Source organism: Gossypium raimondii, chromosome 3, assembly GCF_025698545.1.
Source record: "Gossypium raimondii isolate GPD5lz chromosome 3, ASM2569854v1, whole genome shotgun sequence".
Taxonomy (NCBI): Eukaryota; Viridiplantae; Streptophyta; class Magnoliopsida; order Malvales; family Malvaceae; genus Gossypium; species Gossypium raimondii.
The window spans coordinates 58,049,223-58,076,599 of NC_068567.1; the positions used below are offsets into that span (position 1 = coordinate 58,049,223).

Sequence of the window (27,377 nt, forward strand, 5' to 3'; positions counted from 1 at the left end):
AATTTGTGTGCATTCATCATGAGATTTGATCTGCCGCTCGTGACATTATGACTTGTCATTTCAATCAAACTCTTTTTCTTATTTTTTAACGTCCACCTAAGCTTGAAACAATAATTTTAAAGGTTGGTGTTTAAGTGTAACTCCTAAAGATCAAATAAAAAGTTTGTGGTGTAATGATAAAATGATAGTTTTAATAATTATTAGGTAGACTTAAAATTAATTTAAACTTGTAGGATTTGAATGATATTGGGAACAATTGTTTTTTTAAAACCTTCAATTTTATATGTTTACAATTATGTCCTTCCCTACCTTAACGTTTATATCTTGATCCTTAATTTGGATTTAAGTCATTCAATTTAGTCCCTTTCTTTAATTTAATTTGTTTTATTATTAAATTTCATTTGTATTTCATATAATTAATTTATGTTCTTGCATGCATATTGGACCATTATATGATGTAGTTAATTTTATTTATATTTTTGCATGATTCGTGGTTTTTATATAATCATTCAGCAATATCCTATAATCAATAACAATAGGATCAAACATCAAAATTTTCAAATTTATATTCTTAATACAGCTAATGATAGAGGTGGCGTCCACTTCAGTTGTTTAGTAAGGGAAAGGTCGTCGTGTTGCTTGGCAACCTTGTTGGCTGCAGTCCCGATGAAATGATGTGCACCTATCATCCAGTTTCCATTACAATCGCACTTGCACTTGCAACTCCAATATTCCCAATCAAGTTAAAAACTGAACCAACCTGCAGGGGAGGGTGTTAATGAATAGGAATGTTAAAATTTCGGTTAAAATTAAATTAATCAACCGAATCAATATAATTTGGTTGGTTAATCGATTTAATTCGGTCAGAGGTTGGTTAATATATAATTTTTTAAAAATTCGGTTATCAATTAATTCAGTTCGAAATCGGGTAATTAACTGAATTAATCGAACTTAGTAATTAATAAAACAAATTATACGTAGTTTTAATTCAAATAATTCGGTCAAACGAACATTATCAATTTATTTATTTTTATATGTTTTTTACTTATTTTAACAATAACAAAAATATAAACATATAAATTTCGGTTTGGTTAACGGTTAAAGGATTAAAAAGTTCGGTTAATTCTTAACCCAATCCAAGTATTTTCTTCATTTGTTAAATGGAACAAATATGCAAGACTGTAAAGGTGTGCTCTCTTCAATTACCTTTTCTCAGTAGCTAACTCTTCATAATGAGACTAATCTTATTGATGCTATAGAGTATTCCTTCACTCGTTTGGATATTACATATTTTGGAAATAATATGCACTCTCCTACAAAAACTCACTAGAATCTTCCGATACATGAAAAAAATTGCAGATTATGGCATATAAATCAATTGCCACTCTGAAAACATTCTTACAATATATGCAACTGCAAATTGGGTTGGGGACCTAAAAGATCGTGGTTCCATCACTAGCTATATTCTAGCGAATCTTCCATACTTGAAAACATTACAGATTATGACCTACGAGTCAATCGTTACTCTAAAAACATTTTTAGCATATATACAGTTGTGGATTGGGTTAGGAACCCCATAGATCGTGCTTCCACCCTTGACTATATTCTCTTATTTGAGCATGCTAGCCAAATCCTCCCTTGAAGTTGAATATAAGGTTGTTGGTGTCACTGCTACTAAAACACTTTGGGTGTTGCATCTCTTGTAAGAGCATCAAGTCCCTCTCTCTTCTACTCCTCAATTTTTTTGCGATATTCTTGAGGCCACATGTCGCTGTTAACACCCTATTCTGCATAGCAAGATGAAGCACCTCAAAATTGATCTTCACTATATCTAAAATCATGTTGAACGAAAGACTTTTGAGGCCAATCAACCAATCAACCAGCTAATACACTTACAAAAACCTTACGTATACTTTTCGTCAACTTCCCAAATTAGGTGTTATTTCACAACCCTAAACTTTTTGTCCATCACTTTTATCTTCTTTTTATAATTCAAATTTATTTTTTAAACCTCATAGAGGCTTCCATTTAATTTCAATAGAAGGATGTTGATGATGTTTTAATATTGCTTGCCATTGCATGATATTTAACAGCAAGAGGAATAGCCTTTCGGACGATGGATTCCTTGCGGATAGGTTTATTGAATATTAACCCATTCCCACCAAGCCAACTTCCCCTCAAAAGATAAACAAACACTAAGTACCAAGGAATGTTGGATGTTGGTGGTGAAGATTGATGCGTAACCAGTCGCTAAAGGGAACAGAGAAAGCATGCAGAACCCAGAAGGGTATTTGAAGCTATCCCAAAGATTCGTGGCATAATTGTAGTCCTTTAAATGATGTTCCAAGGTTTTTCAGGCTGAGTGTCGTAGAAAGAGCAAGGAAAGTGAAAAATGAGCACATCATCCACTCAACAAACAACACTTTAAAAACTTCATTAAGAAATACCAAAAATTCCCTCATAATGTCATCATTTTAATTTCAATGTGCAATTTGATATCCGAATATCTTGACCCAAACCGCATTTGAGCTCTTAAAAAAAGCATATTGAAATAAAAAAAATTTTGACATACCAAATTAAATGTTAAAACTAATTAATTGTGAAGAAAAACAATTCAAATATCAAATTAAAAGAACTAGAATACTAAATTTAACATTGAAACCAAATTAAGCAAGTGCCAAGTAATATATTAACCTTCATGAACATTGCTCGATTAACAAAAATGAATTTTAAACCAACCAAAAGTTTAAAATTCTCTAAAATTAAAACAAAAATCAAACCTTTAGCAAAGGGTAGAAAAACAATCACTTAAATGTAAAGTAAAAATTCTGAACTTTTTTTTGTTTTGTTTTCTTCTCTTCTTTTAATTCATTCCACCTGCATGACTTGGTGCTGATTTCCTCTTTTCAGAGAAAAACACAGTGGAGATTATTAACAAGAGTTACTAAAACAAATTGAACTCAAAATTGCCAGTGAAACATTTGGTAACAGTTAGAAAACTGCAAAACATCAGAAGAAGAAACTAAGCAAATTTAACAAAATTCCATTACAGTCTTGTAAGTTCAAACTACTCCATATAAAGTAAAGCAAACATAACAAGATACCATGAATAACATGTTTAAAACAGAGATGTTCCTTTCCCCTTCTTGTCTCCACCAATCTCAAAGTGCTTGCACCTCTGCAAAAACGGGTAACAAACAACCGAAAATTAGCTCATCAAACATGGGAAAACGAGAACACAGAAATACAAAAGGGTTTCAGGTGCACCGACCTTGATCGGATGTTGTGAAACGTGCTTGCAACCTTGGCATTGCAGCCTTAGCACAATCTTCTTGGTGGTCTTTGCCTGTTCAAATGGTACACAAATTTATACATATATACATGTACAAAGCTTGGAGAATCTCAAGCAACAATAAACATGAAATATATATCCATCCATGGGATAAAAGTGACACAAAATATTACCTTCTTGTGGAACACTGGTTTGGTCTGACCACCATAACCGGATTGTTTCCGGTCGTAACGACGCTTCCCCTGTGCAGCCAAACTATCCTTGCCCTTCTTATACTGTGTGACCTTGTGCAAAGTGTGTTTCCTGCACTCCTTGCTCTTGCAGTAGGTCTTCTTGGTCTTAGGTACGTTCACCTTCAAACAACAGTCACAGTTAGTCTAAGAAAGCAATAAATTTATAGCAGTCATTTCGTCAAACACTTCATCGACGACAATTAAGACACAGTACTGCCAAGGAAAAAGAATTAAACCTTATTCAGCAATCTCATCACATATTTTATATATGGATTTTTGAGGAAAACCCACGGCTAAGGTCATTAATTCAAGGCCAATTTCAGATTTCTGGGCAAAATCTACAACTTTAGTGATCATTTCTTGAATATAAACATATAAAGGAAAAATAAAACTATCATAACTTCACCAATAAATTTCTGGGAAAAAAATCCCAAACCCTAGATCCTCTTCTCCCCAACCCAAATGTTCTCATACAAACTTGATTATTTCAATTTTACAAGCACTTTGCAGGCAAAAACATAAACAATCAGATCATAAATAAGCTCAAAAGATGAAGGAAACCAAACCAAACAAAAGAAAGAGGAAGCACCATGGCTGCGGCCGAAAAGCGAGAAGCTTCAGTTTTGATCCGGTGGTGGCAGCCAATTAACCTAACAAATATATTGATTTTGGATTAGGGTTTGGATTTTGGGCTTAGAAACAAAAACAAAAATTGATTGCCATGATCTAACCCAGAAAAATCTTTAGCAGCCCAATTAGTCTTCGACATATCCAAGAATTAGAAGCCCATCATCAATATTCAACCCTAGAATAAGTAAAATTTTACATGCAGACATTTTTACACGATTTTCTTCCTCAAATTTTGTTCACTTCATCGTACATTTTGATTCATCGATACAAATATAATCGGAGACGGATTCATTAAAGAAATTTATTCATATTTGTAAGCTTTGATTTTCAAAAAAGAATCTTAAAATAGGCGAATCCGAGTGTGGGCTAAGATCTACCATAACTATAAATTAATACATGTAAACCGTAGCGCCAACCCATCCAAAATGAATGCCAATATTCCTACTAATCCATACCTAAATGTTTCATGTTTATCTTACTTGGTTTTCCACAATTCCTTGGAAGGACGAAACTCCTTTAACCTTGAGGGAATAAATAATCCAAAATTAATTTAGATTCTATTTTTGTTAAATTAATAAGTTGTAATTAAATTATGCCACAATTTGTATAAAAAACCATTCAATAAATATACTCAATAAAAATTTATGTAAAACCCAAATAGGTGCGAAGTCGAAAATATTTTAGGGCTGAAATTAAATTTATGATAGTAAAAATGTAATTTTATCATTTTAATACCTTATATCTTTATAATTTTAAATGATTAAATCAAATTTTATCATTTTAGAGGTCAAAGTGTAATTTTACCATTACAAATTTTAAATTTTAATGGACCTGAATAAAAATTTTTCATTTTAGGAGGGTCGGGCCTGGATTTGCCATTGAACCCAAATAATGCTTAGGTTAAAAGTTTGAAATTCAAATATAATCACGAATAATTTTTTATTCATTTATAAAAACAAAAGAAATAAATTTTTGATAATATCTTAACTGAATTAGTTGAACCTAATTGATTCATAACAGCAACTCAATTAAACATTGTATTAAAGTGAAGATAAGTTGAACTAAACTAAACTAAATCAAATTTTTATTTTAATTAGCTTTTATCATATAAGAAGAATTATTTTATTTCAAAATTAATGGAAACAACGGTCGAAATATTATTTATATATATATATGTGTGTGTGTGAAGGACTATACATTATCATGAACTTCTGCTAAGAGGTTGAATGATGTTGATCTTACTCTGAGCTTAAGAAGCCAAAATTCTTGAACACTGACTGTGCAAAGAGGATGAAGCTAATGGTAGAAAAATGCTTCATGAATGAGAAAAACATTAGGGAAACAAGCTTTCAGAAGCAAAGAATAGATGTAATTTTGAAGAGTTAAGGACTATAATACACTATTTCTTGTGTCAAGCCTGATTCGAGGTCAGTAGTTCAGTTTTAATCTAGCCATCATCAGTAATCATCAGAAGCATTTTGGGGTAGATGAACAGTATACACCAGATTATGACAAAGCTTACAGAGATCTTGATGAATGGTTTGTAAAAGACTTGGCCAGAAAGGCAATAGTTTAGGATAGCAGAGCTGGAGACTACATATGTTGCGTTGCAAGCTAAAAGGGGAAGCTGCTAGAGCTGTTGGTTTGGTTCTAGTTGTTGCTAAGGATTGTCTTTGTGCTATTTTGGTGTTTGGTTGGTTTGATGAACTTTAGTTTGTATCTTGATTGGTCTATATTACACTTGGATGACTGATGCTTCTGCTTGTTTTATATTTTAATGTTATGATCTGATGATATTCAGGGAGTTATGATTTTATTAGTTGATAATTAAAAAAAAAAAACTATCTTTGTATCACTGATTTTATGTAATGAAGAGCGGTAAAACTAAAGAATGTATTTTGGTAAAGAAGGAAACTTGATGATTTAGGCTCTATTTGTTTCACTGAAAATGGCTTCAGAAAAATGATTTACTTTTCTATAAAAGTTAATATTTTCTAGTGTTTGGATGAATCTGTGTAAAATATTTTATGTTGTTTGGATTTCTTGAAAATATTTCGTAAAAGTTGTTTTCAATAAAACAAACAAATATTTGAGATTTTATTATCTTTTCATTGTTTAATTGAATTTATTTCATAAAGTTTATTTATATTTTAATTAATCATGTTTTAGTTTTAATCAATCTTAATTTACTTAACTAAACTTAATTGTTAATTTCAGTACATTAGGAATATAAATTTATATTTATAAATTTATGTTTAATTAAGTTGAAAGTGGTAAATATTTATTTTGAATATTATTTGGATGAGTAAGTTGAAAATGATTTAATTTAATAAAATTGAAGTAAGGACCAAATAGTAAAATTGTAAAATTTTGAATTATAAGGGTTTGAGTAGTGAAATCTAAAACATTGATGTAGTAACTAAAGTATATGATTATGAAATATGAAAATTTGGAAAGTTGAGCATAAAATAGTAAAGTTTGAAACTAAATGGGTTAAATTGTAAAGATTTCAAAACTTGAGTTTTAGGACTAATTTACATTATTTGAGAACTTACAATTCTGAAAAATAGAACATGAAAGTTTAACTATTCAAAATCAAGGACTAATTTTTGGAAATTTTGACAAATTTAGTTGAAAGGACTAAATTATAAAATTTGGAAATTTTAGAAACTGGATTGTTTTGCAAATTTGTACAAAACAAGGTTTAGGACTGAACTGTAGAATAAGAAAATCTATTTTGAGAAATTAAATTGTAGAATATTAAAATTTTGGATTTTAGGGACTAAATCTTTAAAAATATAAAATTAGAATATAAGGGACTGTTTTCTTCGACAGTAAAGAGAGTTTCCCCTTTATTACTCTGAAAGTTTCCCCTTTTTGTTTCTTCAACAATGAAAACAGTGAACAGAGCCTTATCAGTTTGGAAAATGTCTTACGGAAAAATTTTTGATAATATATTTTCCTTAAAAAAGTCTTGATTTTACCCTTTTTAGAGAATAATTTCCTTTAGTAATTCATTTTCTATCGAACAAACACCGTAAAACAATGAAAATGTTTTACATAAAATATTTTACATGCAATATAATTATATTTTCATATTTAACAAACATGCAATTAAAGGTGTTTCTATTTATCTCACATTGTATCTTGGTATTAAGGGTTCATCACGTATAAGAACAAATATATAGATAAGATCGGTGTTAGAGGCAGTAAAATTTATAATATAATATTAGCTCCTCAAAATACAAAATTCATACTTTAATCCTTTTAGAAATTAATAAAATTATATTTTAGTCCATTAAAAGAAAAAAGACTAGAGAAAATTTTGGCACCACCTCTAAATATAGAAAACCTAAAGCTCTAAAACGGGATAAACTCAAAATGTGTATAAGAATCACATGGAACATCAACTTTGGTACCATATAAAGGGGGTATCAAATGAAGATATGAGCGAGCCACTAAGAGTTTCTGGGCCATTGTCCCTCTAAAACAGTAAAATTTTAATTTAAACCATTTATAATTTATAAAATTTTAAATTAATAACGACAAGACTACATTTTAACTCCTCAGAAAATGATAAAATTACAATTTAATCCTTTAAAAATTATAAAGATATAGGGGTAATTTACCAATAAAAGCCCTTTTTTTCAAAATTTACCGAAATGGGCCAACTATTTAATTATTTACCAAAATGGTCCATTTTCCGCGAAATCGCGTCCACGTCAGCGCGATGTCAGGGTACGCGCCAGGAAATCGCGTCCACGTCAGCGCGACTTGCTGACATGGACGGAAATCGCGCCCTAGAGGACGCGATTTGCTGACGTGGCATGAACAATTTATGTTTTTTAGCTTGAAAAACTTTGAAAGGCCATAACTTTTGGCTCGGTTGTCCGATTGATACAATTTTTTTTATTTCGAATAACTTTTCGAGATCTACGCGCTGAAAAACTGCTTAGAGATGAATAGGGACTAATTTGTAAAGTATAGTTTGTTAGTTACGAGTATAGGGACTAAAGTGTAATTATTTCAAAATTAGCATGAAATTTTTGTATTTAAGAATATTTGAATGTTGTGGAAGGATGAAATTGAATTTGAATTGAAAAACGAAGCTTAGATTTGAAAATATGACTATTTAGGTTTTAGGGACTAAATTGAATAAAATGGAAAATTTTAGGGAACTTCTCAAAAGTGGAATGAGCTGACTTATACCTATAACAGGATGATATAAGACAATTCTGTAAAAAAATATCCGGTGTTTACTTCAAATGAATAAGGAAAATAATGATTTGAATGTTTCAAAATTCAATTTTAAACCGAAAAAATCAAAATTTAGGGGCAAAAAAAGATCTTTTTCAACGAAAACTGCGGCAAACCGCCTTCGGCTGTTTGTCAGCGCGTAGATGTCGAAAAGTTATTCGAAATAAAAAAATCGTCTCAATCAGACAATCGAGCGAAAAGTTATGGCCTTTCAAAGTTTTCCAATCTTAAAAACATCAACTGTTCATCCACGTCAGCAAATCGCGTCCTCGTAGGCGCGATTTGTGTCCACATAAGCAAATCGCGCTGACGTGGACGCGATGTCCTGCCATGTACCCTGACATCGCGCTGACGTGGACACGATTTCGCGGAAAATGGCCAATTCCGGTAAATAATAAAAAAATCAGCCCATTTCGGTAAATTTAAAAAAAAGGGCTTTTTCTGGTAAATTGCCCAAGATATAGACTATTAAAATAATAAAATTACATATTTATTATTGTAAAATAAAATTTAATTCGACCCCAATTTTTTTTCTAATTTTAATATAAAATTTACTTGATGTATGATTTATTAGAGGAAAAAAGGAAACATAAAATAAAAAACAATGAAGTTGGTAACACCAAATCCATTGTTTTTGCATTAAAGTTTTGTAATAAAAAAAATGGATAAATTATTATTATCTGCGGATAAGTCATGAGAAAAGAAAAATAATAGTCAAATAAATTGAAAATTTAAATAGATTCTTGGAGTATAGTTTTTTTTTTGTTTTGTTTTTTTAGTTATTTGTCTCTTAAATTCTCTCGCTAATGTTAGGTGAGGGAAAAGCAGACAACTGAAACTGACCGCCGATGTTTAAGCCACACAAGCTATTGTCTAAATCACCCTAGTAGTAATTAACTAAGTCCACGGCACGTGCTTCATGTCAATCACGTGATATCCTCAACTGCCCAATTAAAAAAAAGGTACCAAATTTGAAGGGGAAAACAACTAAGGTGTTTAATTCTGCTCCCAGTCCCTATACTCTATACACTTTTGAAACTTAGCCCATTTACTTTTAATTCCATGAATTTAATCTCTCTACTTTTTTTTGGAGAGTTCCAGCATTACAAATACAATACAAGTATAATATTAAACCAACTATAATATGGAATCAAATGCACAAAACCTACACATGGTATACACATATGATGGGACAGATACCCATAAATCGTAATTATACATAATGAGACTCGAACTTGGGTACTTAATTAAACTCGAATTGATAACATTGTTAATTGTCTTAAATTAAATTTGAATATGTGTAACCAATTTAACTTAAAATTCGATAAATTAAATTACAAAATTTCAAAGAGTACATGGCTTGGTAGAATAAATTAAACCAAACTGAACTATGATTCTAGGATACATTAACCCTTTTTTCAGTTCTATTTTACACAAAATGGCCAACAGGTTCACTTTAGCAAAACACATATAGTTACATCTAACGTGCACATCGTAAATATAAAAAAATATTCCTGTACAAAAGTTTCATAACCCAACCCTGTGATTCCTTTCCAACAATCCTTCCAACACTATTTTCTTTTTGTATTCTTTGGAATTCAAATCTGATTCATTTGAACTCGCCATAGATTCAATATCGTTATCGTTATTAATGGTTCGATAACGAGACCGAAAATAAAACCAAGCCGAGGTACAAAGGATGGCACATAATCGACCCCAAACTAACATTATTACCAAAGTCACCATTATAATGGACAAACCCATGGCGGAGTCCAATTTTCCGACCACCCCATTGTTTTTCCGTTGGTGCTGTTTTGAATTGACCCGATCATGTTTCCGGGGATTCCCCACCCGTTGGTTGCCTTCTAGGACCGGTAACGAAACCGTGTGGGATAACTTGGACTGTGTTTTCGGGTTGATTTTGGGCTTGACTGTCGGTGAACCCGGCAGGCTTGAACCGGTTCTTGTCGGGTCCGAAAGTTTCTTGTTCCCGAGGAGAATATTCGGTTCAGGTCCCTGCAAAGCAGGAAAAACAAAAAAGGCTCAAAAAGTTGTAAGAGACGACATGGATCGCCTTTTTGCCTGCAACTGATGTAATTAAAGCTAAATTTAGCTTAAAAAAAAGCACCTCTTTAGGTCTCGTTCTCGAAGCTTGATTGGGGAACGAGAGTTGCGGATCAGGTTTTGAATTTTGACGTGAAGGGATAAGCTTGATATCCGATTTCTTCTTGCTCAGCTTCGACGATGTATGGCTTTCGCCGCCGGTGTCTGTCTTGTCGGAGTTATCGACGGGAACGGTTTTGGTCCGGGACTTCCCGGGTCTAAAACAAAGCATCGGGAAAGAGAGCGACGGTGTGTTTTTGCTACCGGTTTGGATGGGCTTTTTCGGTGGGGTTTTCTTGCATGAAAACCCAAAACAAGCTAGAAAGCGACTGGTTTTGTGGGTTTTCTTTTGGGGTTCCGCCATGGAAGACATAGAGGAGATGGAGTCGGCATGGAGGACTTTGAATACCCAAATGGAACGGTCTTGGCCCTCTCTCGCTATAACTAAATAAAACATTAATGGCTACTATTCTATTGTTTTTAATAAAATATTCAAATAAAAAATAAAATATATATTTAATAAATATGATTAGTTTAAGTTTATGATGAGAAATTTAGGTTTGATTTGGAAGAGAAGTGTTGGACTTAACCGTCGAAAGACGTAGTTCTTACACGTTTTCACCTTGTCCAAGCTTTCACCAATTCTACGTACTACTATTGCCAGCTTTCCATTCTGCACTAAAACAATTACAAATGCCATGTTGATTTTTTTAATAATACAAAATTTTAAAATAATTATTATTTTATTGCCATCGATATCAACGAGCATAAAGTATTTAATATTCAGACAGCAGAATTTTTAAGTTTTAAGGATTCGGATAATTTTAAGATTGATTATTACACTTAAGGGGTTCATAAGGCAGAATTTTATTTGGGGTTGAAATTAAATTTTAATAAAATTGTAATTTTATTTTTATTATTTTAAAATACTAATAAAAGTTTTAAACCCCAAGGAATTTGTGAAATATATGTAGGAAGTTTTTGAGAAGTTCATTTCTTACCAAATTATAGGACGTAGCTTGTAAAAGTAAAATGAAAATGTTGGTTAATTTCGTCATTGATTGCATATAATTCATGCATAAATTTCTTCTTAAATTATTTTAAATAATTAATTAGTTTGAGTTGAGTTCATGTGAAATAACCAATTCTAATTGGAGCTTAATTATAAATTTAATTTGTTTAAAATATTATAATTAGCTAAAATCTTAAAAAAATATCTTAAAAATATATTAAAAACAGTTATATTGAAAATTTTATAATATGTTTTGGTAAATTATAAAAATAGTCACTTTTATTTGCCTCAAATTACATTTTAGTTACTTACGTTTGAAATGTTACGTTTTAGTCACTTACGTTATCATTTTGTTACAAAGTAGTCACTCTACCGTTAGGCTCCGTTACCTCCCTAGCGACGATCCTATGTGACAGTCCAAATAGGTTTTAAATGTCAACTTGGATGTACTACATGGCAATCTAAATTAAATTTATTTAATTAAAACCTATTTCATCCCAACAAACTAGATATCCAAGTTGACATTTAAAACCCATTTGGACTGTCACGTCGGACTGTCGTTAGAGAGGTAACGAAGTTTAAAGGTAGAGTGACCACTTTGTAACAAAACGATAACGTAAGTGACTAAAACATAACATTTCAAACATAAGTGACTAAAATGTAATCTGAGGCAAACAAAAATGACTATTTTTATAGTTTACCCTATTTTCTTCACTTTTTATTCATAATAAAATTTAAAAATAAGAGATCAAAGTTAAAAATTTGACCATGGAAAATCAAAATGTGATAAATTTAGTAAAAGGCTTAATTTGGGGTGTTTTCCCAATTTCAACTTTAATCCTCTTAAATATTAATAATTTAATTTAATTCCCATTAGTCTATTTGTTAAATAAAAAAATCCCAATGTTGGCTCCTCTTAAAAGTTCAAATTTTAATTTAATTCATTTTACTACAATTTTTTTTTTTTTTTGTACTTTAATCTCTATTTTACCTCAGTATCATCTCACTTTGTTGACGTACATCAACAAACGTGAAAGTAGTAGTGAAGTTGAAGTTGTTCCCACGTCTATAAAGAGAGAGTGATGGCGATGAAATGCCTTTGGTTGCCAACAATTTTGCAAAGTATTTTCTTAAAATTAAAGGTAGGGAATAAATTATATTATGATGATTTTAAAAAAAGTATCGTTTTTAGACATTAATAAAATAGTGCCGTATCATTAAATTTTGAAAATAACAAAATATTATTATACACTCATCTATATCTAATATATTATTCAACTTAATTTAATTTTAATTAAATTACTTAAAATAATTAGTTTTTAAATTATAAACAAACATCTTTTATTCTTTTACAAATTTTAATCATTTTATTTTTTCCCGTAAGTTAATATTCTTTTTAATTTTGTGCAACCAATTTGAAAAAAAAAATAGAAATTTTTGTGCAATTTTTTTCATATCATTGACACATAATTTTGATAATTATTTTATCCCAAACCCTGAACCTCAAACCTCGAACCCTGAGGTGCAATGTTCAGGTTCGAGATTCAGGAGTTTGGAGTTATGGGCTAGGAGTTCAGAGTTTGGATTTAGGGTTTGAGGTTCTAGGTTTTGGGTTTAGAATTTGAGGTTACCAAAATTATGAGTCAATGACATGAAAAAAATTGTTGAAATATCATTAAATAATTGGAAATAGATCATGAATGATGTGGTGAGAAGGGTCTATAAAATAATTTCTCTATAGATGAGTGTATAATAACAATTTCATGTCTTTAAAATTTGATGATGTAGCAAAATTTTATTGATGTCTACAAATCTTAGTTTATAGGATCATCCTAATGTAAGCCATTCCTTACATAAATTTTTTCTTCTAATTTAATTACTTATACCTCTTTAATTAATTAAATATTATATATTTATAATTTTGACATATTAAAATGTGTTATAATCAACTTAAGATGTCTTGTATGCGTAGAATGTTTGTTTATATTGTGATTTGTATCTTATTTTGTTTTTAAAATTTATTATTATTATATAATTATGTAAATGTTAAAAATATGAAATTTAATGCATAGTAGCTAGGTGCCTTTCCTCTTCCTTTAGAAGCCAATACCCATGTGATAGATTATTAAGAGTGACCTAAATATGATACCAAAAACCATTACGATTTTACTTTAACTATATATATATATATATATATATATATATATATATATATATATATATATATTACATGAAGCTTTAAAGAAATTACAAGTCCACAAATAAATCTTGACTACAATAGTAAAACATGTTGAGGGAAGCTGATCCGCCACTCAATGGTGGAAGTATTGTATCTAAAGTGTTTACACTCGATTTTTTCATTAAATTTTTATCTCTTGGAAGAACCCTCAAGATGACATGCATGCCGATTAATCTATTTAATTATCCATCCCATTTGAGTTAGGCGGATAAGAATTGAGTTGAAGGGTTGAATTAATTAAGCATTCTTTAGGTTCTAAAAATATTATTTTATTTTTAAAAAATTGAAAAATAATGTTTAGTGAATAAAAATAAAAACAATCTTTTTTCAATAATGAAAACATGTTGGATATTTAATTTCCTATAATAAAAACATGAGAAATAATATAACAATGGTTTTATACTTAAATGGATAATAGATTTGATATTTAAAATTGTTGAAGAAAATATTTTTCTCAGTTTGTACCAATGTCAATTATTTTACTAGTTTTATAAAACATTTTTAATGAAAACAATGGAAAAAATATTTTAATTATTTTTAATTTTCACATATTTTTATTTGTATTTATATTTTTTAAAATTTTCAATTATCTTCAATATTTTTCATGTTAAAGAAAATGAAAATAAAATCTAAGGAAGCCTAAGCTTTTCACCAATCAATTTAAATGTATGAATTTTTGTTCTTTTTAATATAATGCTTAAAATTACCCATAGCTTCTCCCGAACCCTTAAATAAGAGGATAATGCGTTTGAACCCACCAGGCCCATTCTTGACATTTTTGGAGTTCTAGGCAAAACAATAAAATGGGGTTTTATGTTTCTTAAAAGTTGGAGAAAAATATTTTTAGGTCCCTTAAAACCTGGTAAAAATAATTTTTGGGCCCGTAAAAGCTAAAATAAAAATTTTTTTGGCCCATTGAAAGTTGATAATTTTTTTTGACCTTTAAAAGTTAAAAAATAATAACTTTTAGGCCTCTTAAAAAACTGGAAAATAATAATATTTTGGACCCCTTTCAGCCTTAGGCCCTAGGCGGTCGCATCTCTAGATGACTCCAAAAGTCAAACCTGAAACTCACGTCCTCCTGCACTGACAACAATACCAATATCAGTCGAGCTAAGACTCAATCGGCGTATATATATGATAGTGTTAATATGGGGATTTTAAAAACAAATTCTTATATAGATATCGTAAAATTTCTACAATTTTATTTTCTTTGAAACTTCTTTTTGTCTGAACTTATTTACATTTTCAGACATGTAATTATTTTATTTTGTAAAATATTATGCATGATTAGTCAAGTCAAATGCGTGGGTTCATGAACTTCGTATGAAGATTACTAGTTGATTAATTAATAGAATATTTTTAATGTCAATATATCATGGTTGACAATTAAACAAATATTTGAAGTTTAAATATCTGACCCCAAGTTTAAAAAATAAAATTCTGACCCCAAAATCGTAAAAAAAAATTCAAAGTTTACACATGAAACTAAAATGTCCTAATTTTTCATTTAATTATTATTATTTATTTGGTAGAAAAATAATACATTTTAAATAAAATTTCAAAAGAAATATTAAAAATTTTAACACCCGTGAGTTTTTTACCTAAATATTATAAAACAAATTATTTACTAAAATAATATGAAATGAAAATTATTTTAGTAAATTTGATAGTATGTTAAAATATAAAATCTTTCTCACTTTAAGATTTCAAATGGTCACCAATCATATAAAAATATATAAAAATTCAAGTTATTGTTCAAAATATAATATTTTGGTAAATAATTTGAGACTCATATTGATTTAGTAAATAATAATTATTTTCATAATATTTTAATAAAAGTCCAATTCAATTTTTTATTTAAATAAAATCTAATATAATTACCAAATATAAAAAGCTCATACTATTTTTTCATTTAAATTAATTTAAGGCATAATGATTTATTTAACCCTCTAACTTTATAAAAAAAGAAATTCATTTTAGCCCTTCATCTAAATTTTTGCCTTTAAACTTACTATGCTTGTCCATGTACTCCAAAATGGATAGAAAAGTTAACAAGTTAACTTTGTTGACATGGCATGCTTGCCACGTCAGTGATTAATTAATTGTTAAAAATTTAAAAATATATAAAATAATTTTAAAAATAAAATTATTTAAATTGTTAAGAATTATAAAAGAAATATTTTTAATATTTTAAAGGCATAATTAATTACTAATATGGTATACATTTAAATTTGTATTAATATAAATTCAATAAGTAAAAGTGATAAAAAATTAAAATAATTTTTGTTTATAAAATTAAAAAAAATCATTATGCCTTAAATGACTTTCACACCACCAAAACTATGTGGCGATAACCATGATGATGGCATTGAAATTAGAAGCTGCGGGGTTTTATGGATAGTTGTTTGGGGCGGCTTAGGTTAGGCTCAGAAATGAATGAAATATTATATAGTTATGGATGTGTATAATGATGTAACAGTTTTGGCACCACCTCTTGTCCTTGTATCAGTTATGCAACTCCTTTTTGTTTGTCCCTTCCCATTTTCCAAACCCACTTCCTCCATCACCGGAAGCAATTACAAATTAACCAACTCAATTTTACACCAAAACTCACTTTTTCTTAATTACAGATTTAAATAATAATAAAATATTTTAAGTCTTGTTTTGTTATTTAGAAGAATATTATATAATAATTATTTTAATTAATTACCAATCAATATGGGATGATTTTTGGTTAAATTTTATAAAAATATTTATACTATATGTTTTTGTTGGATTTTATTTTTACTTTTAAAACATGCTATGATGTGGAATATACGCTTTAATATTTTCTATATGATTAGATATTTTCTTGCATATTTAAAAAGACAAAAAAATAAAGAGAGTAAAATATTTGCTCAATTCTAAATAAAAAACAAATCAAATCAAATTATTTAACAAAATTAGTATAAAAAATTGACCCTCATTTTGAAATGGTCAAATTTTTCTGTTAGTCCCCATATTTCCTATACTTTTATTTGATCAATTTTAATTCCTACACTTTTCAAATTGGTTAATTTTAGTCCCTATACTTTTTAAAATTTTAAAATTTAGTCATGACCCAAACAGTAGCAATTAAATCCATTTGGTTAAATTCAATTACTACTCATGTATTATGTATATTCCATTTTCTCTAATTTGACCATTCTAAGTCCCTAAATTTTTCGATTTTTGAAATTTCAAGATTGACGCAAATGCCAGTCATTAATTCATCAAATAGAATTTTAGTGAGTAATATATGTAAATAATAAGTTGACACAACATTACACGTATGATAATATATTTGGCACATCAAACTCTAGAAATAGAAAAGCTTAACTCGATAAATTTTACTAAAAATTTTGATTAGGATTAAATTGAAACATGAAAATTTGATTTGGGGCCAATAACATGACATTACTATAACTAAAAAAAAAGATAGAATGAGAAAAAGGCAAATCCACATATGTTTGTAGTGTCGGATAAGAAAGTTTCCGACACTTTGCAGTAGAGGTGCTCATGGGCCGGGCCCGGAAAAAAATTTCGGCCCGACCCGAAATATGGGTCTAGAATTTTTGCCCAGGCCCGGCCCGGGAAAAAAATTCATAAGCCCGGGCCCGGCCCGGCCAGGCCTGTTTTTTAAATAAATACTAAAAATTTATTTTAAAAATTAAAACAAAAATTTTAAAAAGTATTTAAAAAATATTTTAAAATTAAAAAAATTTAAAAGTATTTTAAAAATATTTTAAAATTAAAAAAAGTTTAAAAAAATATTTTAAAATTAAAAAAAAATAAAAATAAAATATTTATTATATTCGGGCCGGGCAGGACCAAAAAAGTGGTGCCCGAGGCCCGGCCCGTTTTTTTAATCGGGCATCGTTTTTTTGCCCAAGCCCATATTTCGGGTGAGCCATCGGGCCGGGCCGGGCCGCCCGGCCATGAGCACCTCTACTTTGCAGTGCTTTTGGAACAAATAAATCAAATTAGTATTACATCATATTAAATTTATTTTATTCGTAATAATGTGTCTTAATTTTGGACAATTCCTCGTAGGACCAAAAGAAGCCGCCAAGTAGAACTGCTCACAAAACAGCCATTTGATTTTCTTTTTTCTTGCCTAAATATTTTATTCATCATTTTATAAGTGGATATAAATTGATTAATTATCACGAGATTTAACCTAAGCTATTTTGGGTGTTTAAATGGTTAATTGAATTGATCTAATATTAATTGAATATTTTATTTTTTTAACTGTTAATCGAATAAATTAAAAAAAAATTAATTGAACCGAAATATTTCGGTTATTTAAGTTGGTTAACCAAAATTTATATGTTTTTTTTTGTTAAAACAAGTATAAGACCCGTGTAGCCTAATTAACCGAATTAACCGAATTAGTAATAGCCTAATACATATAATATATAATGTTACTTATTAAGTTCAGTTAATTACCCGATTTCGAACTAAATTAACCGTTAATCAACCTCCGGCTGAACTAGATCAGTTAACCGATCGATTAACCAAATTAGACCGATTTAGTCGATTGATTCGGTTTTAACCGAAGTTTGAATACTCCTAAATCTATTAACGGAGTCCTTGAACTTTTTTTGTTGTTGTACCTAAATGAAGTCCCTGTAGTTTATTTGTATTACAAAATGAAATATTGATTTGTATTAAGAGTTCTATTTCTGGATAACTTAAATGTTAAGGGCTTATTTGAATATAAATTCCTTATTTGGGTATAAGGACTTATCTAAAAAATGGAAAAATTCGATGACTTATTTAATATATTAGCTTGAATGATATAAAATTATTATAAACACGATCTTGAATGTTATAAAAATCTTATATATGCTATGCATAAGCTCTTCATTGAATTGCATATTAACTCAATTAGAAAAAGATTCTTTTTTGTACTAAATAAAAAAATATTATGAAAATGTTTTTATCTTTTCTATTTTTATATAAAATCTATAAAAATTATTTTAAATCCAAAGTTAAAAAAAAACTTACATAAAAGACTTGAACTTATAATATCATGACCTTCGAAGCCTCGACCTTACGAGGTTGATCTAAACCTATGTTAATATGAATTAAAAATTTTAATTAATTAAAAGAATTATTATATTTAATGATAACAAAATTTAAAGGGTTAGGGACTTATTTAACTAAAAAAAATGGTATAAGGACTTGTTTGAATAAGGTAAATAATTTAAGGGGTATTTTTAGTAATGTTACTTCGTAAAAGAAAAATGAGAGTAAAAGCTTTGGGCCAATGACATAGCTGATCCATTCTTAATGGATCTGAAAAGCTATGGCGTTTGAATCTGAGTTGAAAACCCGTCCCCAACAAAGCACAAGCCTGCACCATGAGCCCCAAAATATTGGTAAAAGGAAGGACTTGCCCATTTTCTTCTTTCTTCAGCTATAGCGTCTCTGATCGAAAAACAAAGGGCATTAAACCATTAAGTGGGAGTTTTGTTTTCAGCTAGCTTGCTCAAATGGCTTTTCTTTTCAACAAATTCCAAGATGTAAGTTCCGTTTTTTTGTTTTTTCTTCTCGATCATTTTTTTCATTTGTAAAATTAGGTAATGTTGATTCAAAGTTGCCCATTTTTCTATTGATATTCCAGGCTGTTAGAATCCTTGCAAAAAGCCCCACTTTTGCTAGGTACAGAAGGAAACTCCAATTTGAAGACGATATCAATCTCCTCTTCATGTATACCAGGTTTGATGATCTTCAATACCCACACTTCTTTTTTATCATTCATTATCATTGCTTTAGTGTCTAATCCCTTTGACTTCTTTGATTGCTTGATATTGTTGCTTGTGCAATGTGTAGTTACAATCGTCTAGGAAAGAATGCCGATGAGGCCGATGCCGAGGAGATTATCGACATGGCTAGTAAGGCCTCTTTTACTGACCAACAAATGCAAGTGCAGGAAAATGTTCATTTTCAAATTAAAAACTTTTGCACTGTTATGGATGAAATCCTTCTTCCTGGCAGTGGTGAGTAAATTTCTAGTTTATTTTGTTTAATGAATCATCTATGGGATGTTTGGTATATTTAAATGTTTAAGCCCCTCAGCTTTCTTACTATATTGTTTGATTAAATTACATTGTCAAGGAAATTGGGGTTTCATTGTTTTTGTATTAGCTTGTCATGGTCTACATCTTATTGTATTGCCAATTTAATGCGATCACTTTGGTTTTGGAACTTAAATGTGAATTAGTTTTAGGCCTTCGTTACTTGATTCGGTTGCTATGGGATTTTTGGCTTGGCTGCCTTAACTGTGTTATGAGATTGGAGTGCATGCTCATAGAGGAACCATTTCTATGCTTTTTTACTTTGGAGATAAGATAATTTTTATATGTGCAAAGTAATTACATTAAACATTGATGTACTTTAGCTATTTTGAAAAGATGGTTGCCTTTATATGTATGATAATATGGAGTATGGACAGTTTAACTGAACTTTATTTTGTTGCTAAACTTATCATAGATCTGTACGGGAATGAAATAAGTGCAAGAAGTAGTTGGAATATGGATCATTTGATCCATTGTTCGACTTTTTTTTTAGTCATATATGCTTTTTCTCTCTAGTTTTTACTTTGCATAAGTAATACACTAGAGATGAATGGAAGACCCTGCCTCTGATAATTTCTTTCTCAGTCCTAACTATTGGCGATTTTTCAGTGCAGCTGTTCCCATGACAAGACCAATAAAACGTGCTGAACTCTCACTGAGGTTGAAGGATTCCATTGGCTACTCGCTTGATGTCAAACCATCTCAAATACCCCACAATGAAGCCAGCCAAGGTTTGTATTTGAATGGTGAAGCTAATGTTGGTGCTGTAATTGCCATTTACCCTGGTGTTATATACACTCCATCTTATTACCGATATATTCCTGGATACCCTAGAGTTGATGCTCGAAACAGATATTTGATCACAAGATATGATGGGATTGTCATCGATGCTCAACCTTGGGGATATGGGGGTGAAACACGTGAAATATGGGATAGCTCAACAATGCAAGATACGGGGCCCGACACGGATGAGACAATGCTTGGTAAGGCTTTGGAAAACAATGCTTTGGAGTGTAGAAACCCTTTAGCGTTTGCCCATTTCGCCAATCACCCTACTGAAGAAACTGTGCCAAATGTGATGGTTTGCCCTTATGACTTCCCACTGACTGAAAAAGACTTGAGAATTTATATTCCAAACATATCATTTGGTAATGCAGAAGAACAAAAAGTGAGGAGATTAGGCAGCTCTTGGTTTAGAGGGAGTTCAAGAAATAGTTGGTTAGATGACTCGGACTCAGATGGTCCTGTTTTGAAGACTCTTGTTTTGGTGGCTACTAAAGCACTCTGTGATGAAGAAGTGCTGTTGCAAAGACCATTATGGTATTATTCTGTGGACAAAGACGAGGATTGAAAGAGATGGAGCTACATTCATAGAGCAAAGGTATTGACAACTAAAATTATGGCCAGTCAGTGTAGATTGTAACACACATGCTATGCATTCAGTTAGGATGAAATAGTCATGAAAGAAAATGAGGGAAATAATCCTTTTTTTTGGTATACATTCAGACTGAAAATGACTGAGTTCAGACATTGAATGTAATAAAACTATGTTTCTTGTCATTGTTTTACATTGAATGAAACTCTGATCTTTTTGAGTGAAAGCTAATAATTAACTTATTGCATCAAGTGATGATTAGGGACTCATTTGGTACGAGTTTGAATACCCTTTACCTCTAATGTTGCATAAAAAAAATCAATTTATTAAGGGTAACTATTTGTTCAATTATAAATTTATATGGTTTTTATATTTTTTTGCTATTATAAATGCTCCTCTTGCTTAAATATCTATTGTAGCATTAATTTAGTTCGATTGTTAATTAATTATTTAGAAAATATATTTTATTACTTATTTATTGTACTATACTTGTATTAATAAAAATGTAAAGTTTTAATGTGAAAATGATATAATAATGTGATTATTAATACTTATAATAAAGGGTTAAATCATTCACTTAAAAAAAAAGGATAATACAATTACAATAGAGTTAAAAAAAAATTCTAACCTTCTATCACAACTCATCAAAAAAAATGATCTAGTTGAGAATTAATCATACAATAGCTAACCCGGAATTACAACAATCAAAGGCTCAAGAGAATGAATGAAGATTGATGGACACAAACCCTAAAAGTTAAACCAGAAGCCTTGGGCTTTCAACTTTTAGCCCTCATTATTCTTAAATTACTCAAAAATCAAAGAAGCCTGGACCTGCCCTAGAAAGGAGTTCTTTGCCAGCATCCTTCCCCATCATAACCATGTCTTCAAAAGCATATGGACCTTTTCTAGATGTTTCAAGCACTGAAATGTATATATATGGAGAAGAAATGATAGAGTTAAAAGGAGAAAGAAACAAGCATTCTCATAGGAAGATGAAGTTATTTATAAGTTTAGAAAATCTAGAAATGATAAGAGTGTGATGATCATACCACGTGTTCCATCGGGAGAAGCTACCAATCCTTTAAATATGCAATTACCATCCTCGTCTTTTGAAGCATAGCCAGCGATTGGAGTACGGCAAGATCCGTCCAATGTCTCTAGAAAGGCCCTCTCACATGTAACTGCCAATCGTGTTTCCTCGTGATTTAATGAAGCTAGGTAATTAGCCTATATATCAGAACCAACCAAATCAATGGTAGAAAAGCAATAGGAGATCAAAATAGTTTTCAAGGATACAAATAAAATTTGTCAAGATTACATCAGATATGGAACACATAAATCAATGGAGAAACTTCAATTCACAGAGACATCCAGCGCTTATTCTGTTGTCTACAATGATACTTTATATGAGCATCCAAATTCCAAACCAACAAAAGTAAAACATACCATTTTTTCATCATTGCTTCGACATGCAATTCCAATAGCCCCCTGCGCAACAGCTGGAAGCATTTCATGAATTGGAAGAACAGAAGTAACATTTTCAGTCATGCTCAAGCGTCTAAGTCCAGCTAATGCCAATAAAGTTGCTTGGACCACTCCTTCATTAAGTTTTCTTAATCGTGTCTGTACATTGCCCCGGAAATTATCCTCCACCTACAAAATTGCATAGAAAGTTATAACTAATTCAAAATAGAGAAATAACGGAGCAATTCTGTATGTTTGAATTCTAAGACAGTATGCTCTGTTCATTACAGCTGCAACAATGGAATTTTAAATTCAATGCAGAACCGGTAACTCCTACTATTTAGAAACAGTTAGATTTACATTTCAAGTCAATGGTCAGTGACCTGATATAAGACCACCCACAGATGAAAAGTTATAGTCCAACAAATAGTCTTGTAAATGACTCTGCTAATTCATCTACAAATATAATATCATGACATAGCAAAGTAACTTGCCTTGAGTGATGGATATCTGTAGAGTATTTGTGACTTTCTTCTTAGAGATGCAGTGCCAATAACACTCCCAGCAGGTAGTTCAGCCAAGGAAGATGCACTCAAGGATATAAATGCATCACGAACATCCTCACGCGGAAGGTTGCATGGTAGAATTGTCTTCTCCGGTAAATAAGTAGGAACGTCTTTCATTGAGTGGACAGCAATGTCAATATCACCATTTATCAAAGCCTCATCTATTTCTTTTGTGAACAAGCCCTTTCCACCAATATCTGCAAGTGGCTGACTCAGTATTTTATCACCAGTTGTTTTTATTACAACAATTTTGATAGCCCCTTCTTCAGCTAGTTCCGGATGGGAAGCCATGAGCTTGTCACGTGTCTCGTGAGCTTGCGCGAGTGCTAATGGGCTGTCCTACACATGGAAAAGGTGTAAACAGCCAGAAGAAATTCAAGAGGAAAGACCCGTAATCAAGTTAGAACTGATGGATAAAAAAGTACCATGGTTATCCAAGGTCACACATTAGTATGAAATAATTGAGAAAAGTACATTTCTTCTACAAGCAAGTCCCTAAATTGTCATGAAATTTTCCCGGAAATGAATTCTAGTGATCTCAAAATCATATATTTTAGCCCAATGAAAGACAGGCTATATCAATTCACTCGCCAAGTATTTTAAACTGGCAATTGTTCATCAATAACAAAAACCTCAATGACTAAGGGAATGAATCAGAATCGAGCCTACATTTACACATCAGATTGAAATTTAAGGAGGAAGCATGCATTTATAAGACTATATATTTAAGAAAACGCAAATCTGAATATTAATTTACAGAATAAGCAAAATCAGAGCCAGATTTTACATGTATACCAAATTAAACCCAAAAACCATTAGAACTTAAGATCACTTTCCAGTACTATAATTCAAACCCATCATAGTTCAACAACCAAGGGCACCAATGATCCACATTACTAAGCAATATAAATTCAGATTTCATGACAAAGGCAAAAGTCAAAGACCATACCTTCCTCTAGTGCCTATTCTGACAAGTGCAACTTCTGTCTTAGCAACAGAAGCTTTTATGACCCCAAAACCCTGCTTTTTCTTCGAATCGGGAAGGGATTGAATCTTGAGATGTTGAAGGGGGAAGCCAAGAACAGAGACGGAGCCACCGCCACAAAAATTGAGTAATCCGCCACCAGCGCCGCCGCCGTGGGTCGTACAAAGAGAAGAAGAAGCTAACGTCTCCATTGGAAGCTTGAGAATTCGATAGAAGGGAGGGAGAGAGGAGGAGGAGGAGAAGAAGAAGTTGAAAGCAAAAGGGAAAGATTGAATTGGCTTTGAAGGGACTGTTGTTTGTTATTTGTCTGTTATATTAAAAGAAAAAAGAGTTGAGTTGAGTTGAGTTGGGTGAGAGCAGATACTGGATAGGATATTAGGATTACAATGGTTTTGATCCCCTACGGCCGCCTATCCTAGCTTCGCCTAAGCTTAAAAATTAATCGATAAATTTAATCCTAAAATTTATATTTTTTTATCAATTTAATTTTCAACCTTTTAAAAATAGTCAAATTTAACATCAATTTTCAGAGAAAGTCAATTTAATGTTTTTAATGGTAATAATGACTAAAACATTAAATTTTTAAACATGACAACTCAGATTATAATCCACTTCTAATTTATGCTTTTTTTAGTTTTTTATTTGTAAATATTTTATAATTTTAAATTAATTATTGACGTGACATGTAAAACAAATAATATTATGTCAGCATGAAATAATATGTATTGTTATGAGGGTTGCAACGTCAAAATTATTATAAAAACATTTCAAACATCATTTCGTTAAAAGAAAAATAATTTGACTCTTTTTAAAGGTTAATAGTTAAATGTAGCTAAAAAACTAAGGGCCAAATTTTTAAAAAATTGTAAATGTTGAGAGCTAAATTTATTATTATGCTAATATTAATTAATCTCCAAATTTCAATCCGTTTAAATTCGCTTTTATCTGAAGTCTCAATGAATCAATATCGTACTAAACAAATTTTTTGTTAAACTTTCACTTACACATTAAAGGTTAGATTGAAATGTATTTAAATTAATTGGATCAAATTTAAACAAATCTATATGGTCGTGTGGATGGTATGAATATGATTCGATAAAAAAATTACTCTTAAATTATATTATCATTTCTTTAATACATCAAATTCAAATTGTAAACTAAAATCTAAACATGTTTCTTCTTCGATCTCTGATGTTGACAGCCAAATCAACTTAGATCCAAGGTATGTTCTTTTACTTGTCAATGGGTATTGATCCACTATACCAATCGTCGAATTATTGCTTAGAGCTACCTAGCCGAACTTTAAAAAAAAAAAACTTAATAGCCTAGTGACTTAAATAAAAACTTTCAAATAGTTTAGTGATTTAAATGAAAACTTTTGAATAATTTAGTGAATATTTTGTAACTTTTAAAAATTGAGTAACTAAAACGTAAATTAGTGACCTTGAGTGTAGTTTACCCTTTTTTGTTCGAAATGATATTTCATTGATTTGTAAATTCGATGGTTGTTGAAATTAGACTGGTTGATCAAACTAGTTGAACCGGAACAAATCAGTATATTGATTTGAACAAAAGGTTGAACTGATTTTTGAATGAATCTATTGAACCAAATCAAAACCGTTGAATTGATTTAAAAAAAAATATTTTTAAACTTCCTATGATTTTTTAATAATTTATTTAATTAAAATCAGATTGACCGATTGAACCAGTCAAACTAAGAATCGATGATCTAACTTATTCAACAATAAGTAGGATAATAATAATAAAATCTTAGTACAACAGAATAAACACATAGAAAATAGAAAACAATGAAATGGTACGACCACTTATCCATATGATCTAATGAAAATTCGACACAACAAACACAAGCATCACAGAACCAAACCCCATCATTAGGTGTTAGCCACCAAATCAAACATCGGGAACAATTGCATTAAATTTGTTATCGATAAACTAGTTTGTTTCAAAATATCTACGCACACTTAAACAAATGTTGATTCCATCAACTCAATTGTGAACAAACTGGGTCTATTCAAACTTCAAGTTAACATTAGATTGATGGAGGGATTTGATTAGTATGATACTAACACTTTAGTTTAAAAATTAATTTAAAATATGGATCTTATATAATTGAATAAATCAATTTATTTAGTTGACTTGATGTTGACGACCAATAGTATGATGAAACGTGACAATTTCACATTTAGTTATTTAGTAAAAAAATAGTTAAAAAATAAAAGTGTAATAACCAATTTATGCTCGGGCCCAACAACACAATTACACCCAGCCCAACAAGATTAAACCCAAACCCGAAGCCCAAATGCACAGGCCCAACTATCTAAACCTAGCCCAAAAAAATCAAATCAGAAACAACACTGTCAAACCCTAGGTGCGCCGCACCTAGGGGTTCCTAGCTTCTGGCGCCACATTCTGCCTCTGCCACCTCTGACATCACCCACCGCCACTTGCTCTGCCACCTGCCCACTTGCTCCGTCAAGACCTGCAAACATGAAAAAAATACGCAACAGCAGCACAAATAGCAGAGAAGCAATGATAAAAAAAAGAAGCAAATATGCATTTGGCTATAAAAGCCACAAATTCAATGTAATCTGGGGGGATTTTTTTGGAAAATAATAAAAGAAAATGGTTCAGAAAAAAGAGCAAAGATTCAAAGGTTGTTTTCTTATTTTTATTTTTGTTTTGTTTTTTTTATTATTTTTTTATTTTCGAAATATTAAATAACAAAAGAAAAAGGAAGTTTTTTTACCTTTTCGCCGTTCTTGAGTGCCCGGGGCTAAGGTCGATCGGAGAAAAAGAAGTTTTTAGACTCCCATTGCAGTGCAATGACACCGCGCCAATGGCCGACATGGCGGTGATGGTTTGATTCTGGCTAGTGCCCAGAGAGGGGGAGAGGAGCTGAGAGTGTTTTCTGAATTTTTTTTGAAGAATAAGGTAGAAAATGAATTTTTTAAAAACATTTGGACTTATATAGGTGTATAAAACGGCGCCGTTTTGGGGCATAGCTCCAGGCCCCAAAATGACGTCGTTTAGGGGGACGACCAGCATGTGACCCAACCCGGAGATCAGATCTGCGTGTTTCCTTGCTAATGGGATATT

General features: G+C 30.8%; 4 protein-coding genes across 6 annotated transcripts; 1 reads left to right on the forward strand and 3 right to left on the reverse strand.

Moving 5' to 3' along the window:
- Positions 1-3,023: 3,023 nt before the first annotated feature.
- On the reverse strand, positions 3,024-4,661 carry LOC105794962 (60S ribosomal protein L44). Of its 2 annotated transcripts, none has more exons than XM_052628594.1 (5): positions 4,635-4,661; positions 4,115-4,175; positions 3,466-3,645; positions 3,272-3,346; positions 3,024-3,178 (listed from the first exon to the last, which is right to left on the reverse strand). In XM_052628594.1, exons 2-5 carry the CDS (start codon positions 4,115-4,117, stop codon positions 3,119-3,121), a joined length of 318 nt encoding a protein of 105 aa, XP_052484554.1. In that variant the 5' UTR covers positions 4,118-4,175; positions 4,635-4,661; the 3' UTR covers positions 3,024-3,118. The 2 variants fall into 2 exon arrangements, with proteins under 2 accessions (XP_052484554.1, XP_012479828.1); XM_012624374.2 differs by lacking the exon at positions 4,635-4,661 and adding an exon at positions 4,257-4,309.
- Positions 4,662-9,713: 5,052 nt separating this feature from the next.
- Positions 9,714-10,957, reverse strand: LOC105794968 (uncharacterized protein At5g23160). The gene is made up of 2 exons (XM_012624376.2): positions 10,541-10,957; positions 9,714-10,428 (listed from the first exon to the last, which is right to left on the reverse strand). Exons 1-2 carry the CDS (start codon positions 10,886-10,888, stop codon positions 9,940-9,942), a joined length of 837 nt encoding a protein of 278 aa, XP_012479830.1. The 5' UTR covers positions 10,889-10,957; the 3' UTR covers positions 9,714-9,939.
- Positions 10,958-19,165: 8,208 nt separating this feature from the next.
- Positions 19,166-21,479, forward strand: LOC105794969 (uncharacterized). 2 transcript variants are annotated; one of them, XM_012624377.2, is made up of 4 exons: positions 19,166-19,315; positions 19,417-19,511; positions 19,626-19,792; positions 20,485-21,479. In XM_012624377.2, the coding sequence occupies exons 1-4, from the start codon at positions 19,286-19,288 to the stop codon at positions 21,219-21,221; spliced, it is 1,029 nt and encodes a 342-aa protein (XP_012479831.1). In that variant the 5' UTR covers positions 19,166-19,285; the 3' UTR covers positions 21,222-21,479. The 2 variants fall into 2 exon arrangements, with proteins under 2 accessions (XP_012479831.1, XP_012479832.1); XM_012624378.2 differs by having other exon boundaries at positions 19,626-19,687.
- A 317-nt stretch (positions 21,480-21,796) lies between these two features.
- LOC105794970 (porphobilinogen deaminase, chloroplastic) lies at positions 21,797-24,615 on the reverse strand. Its single transcript, XM_012624379.2, has 5 exons — positions 24,225-24,615; positions 23,204-23,609; positions 22,692-22,898; positions 22,295-22,472; positions 21,797-22,166 (listed from the first exon to the last, which is right to left on the reverse strand). The coding sequence occupies exons 1-5, from the start codon at positions 24,449-24,451 to the stop codon at positions 22,054-22,056; spliced, it is 1,131 nt and encodes a 376-aa protein (XP_012479833.1). The 5' UTR covers positions 24,452-24,615; the 3' UTR covers positions 21,797-22,053.
- Between the last annotated feature and the right edge of the window lie 2,762 nt (positions 24,616-27,377).

Bases quoted from the DNA above. Each gene is read 5' to 3' on its own strand.
- LOC105794969 (XM_012624377.2), top strand. From the start codon at position 19,286: ATGGCTTTTCTTTTCAACAAATTCCAAGAT. The intron at 19,316-19,416 runs GTAAGTTCCGTT...TTGATATTCCAG, and splicing joins TTTTCAACAAATTCCAAGAT to GCTGTTAGAATCCTTGCAAA. The intron at 19,793-20,484 runs GTGAGTAAATTT...TTTTCAGTGCAG, and splicing joins AATCCTTCTTCCTGGCAGTG to CTGTTCCCATGACAAGACCA.
- LOC105794970 (XM_012624379.2), bottom strand. From the start codon at position 24,451: ATGGAGACGTTAGCTTCTTCTTCTCTTTGTACGACCCACGGCGGCGGC. The intron at 23,610-24,224 runs GTATGGTCTTTG...TGTGTAGGACAG, and splicing joins AGAATAGGCACTAGAGGAAG to CCCATTAGCACTCGCGCAAG. The intron at 22,473-22,691 runs GTATGTTTTACT...TCTGATATATAG, and splicing joins GAAGCAATGATGAAAAAATG to GCTAATTACCTAGCTTCATT.
- LOC105794968 (XM_012624376.2), bottom strand. From the start codon at position 10,888: ATGTCTTCCATGGCGGAACCCCAAAAGAAAACCCACAAAACCAGTCGC. The intron at 10,429-10,540 runs GTGCTTTTTTTT...CCTGCTTTGCAG, and splicing joins CGAGAACGAGACCTAAAGAG to GGACCTGAACCGAATATTCT.
- LOC105794962 (XM_012624374.2), bottom strand. From the start codon at position 4,294: ATGTCGAAGACTAATTGGGCTGCTAAAGATTTTTCTGG. The intron at 3,347-3,465 runs GTAATATTTTGT...CCATTTGAACAG, and splicing joins AACCAGTGTTCCACAAGAAG to GCAAAGACCACCAAGAAGAT. The intron at 3,179-3,271 runs GTCGGTGCACCT...CCGTTTTTGCAG, and splicing joins TTTCACAACATCCGATCAAG to AGGTGCAAGCACTTTGAGAT.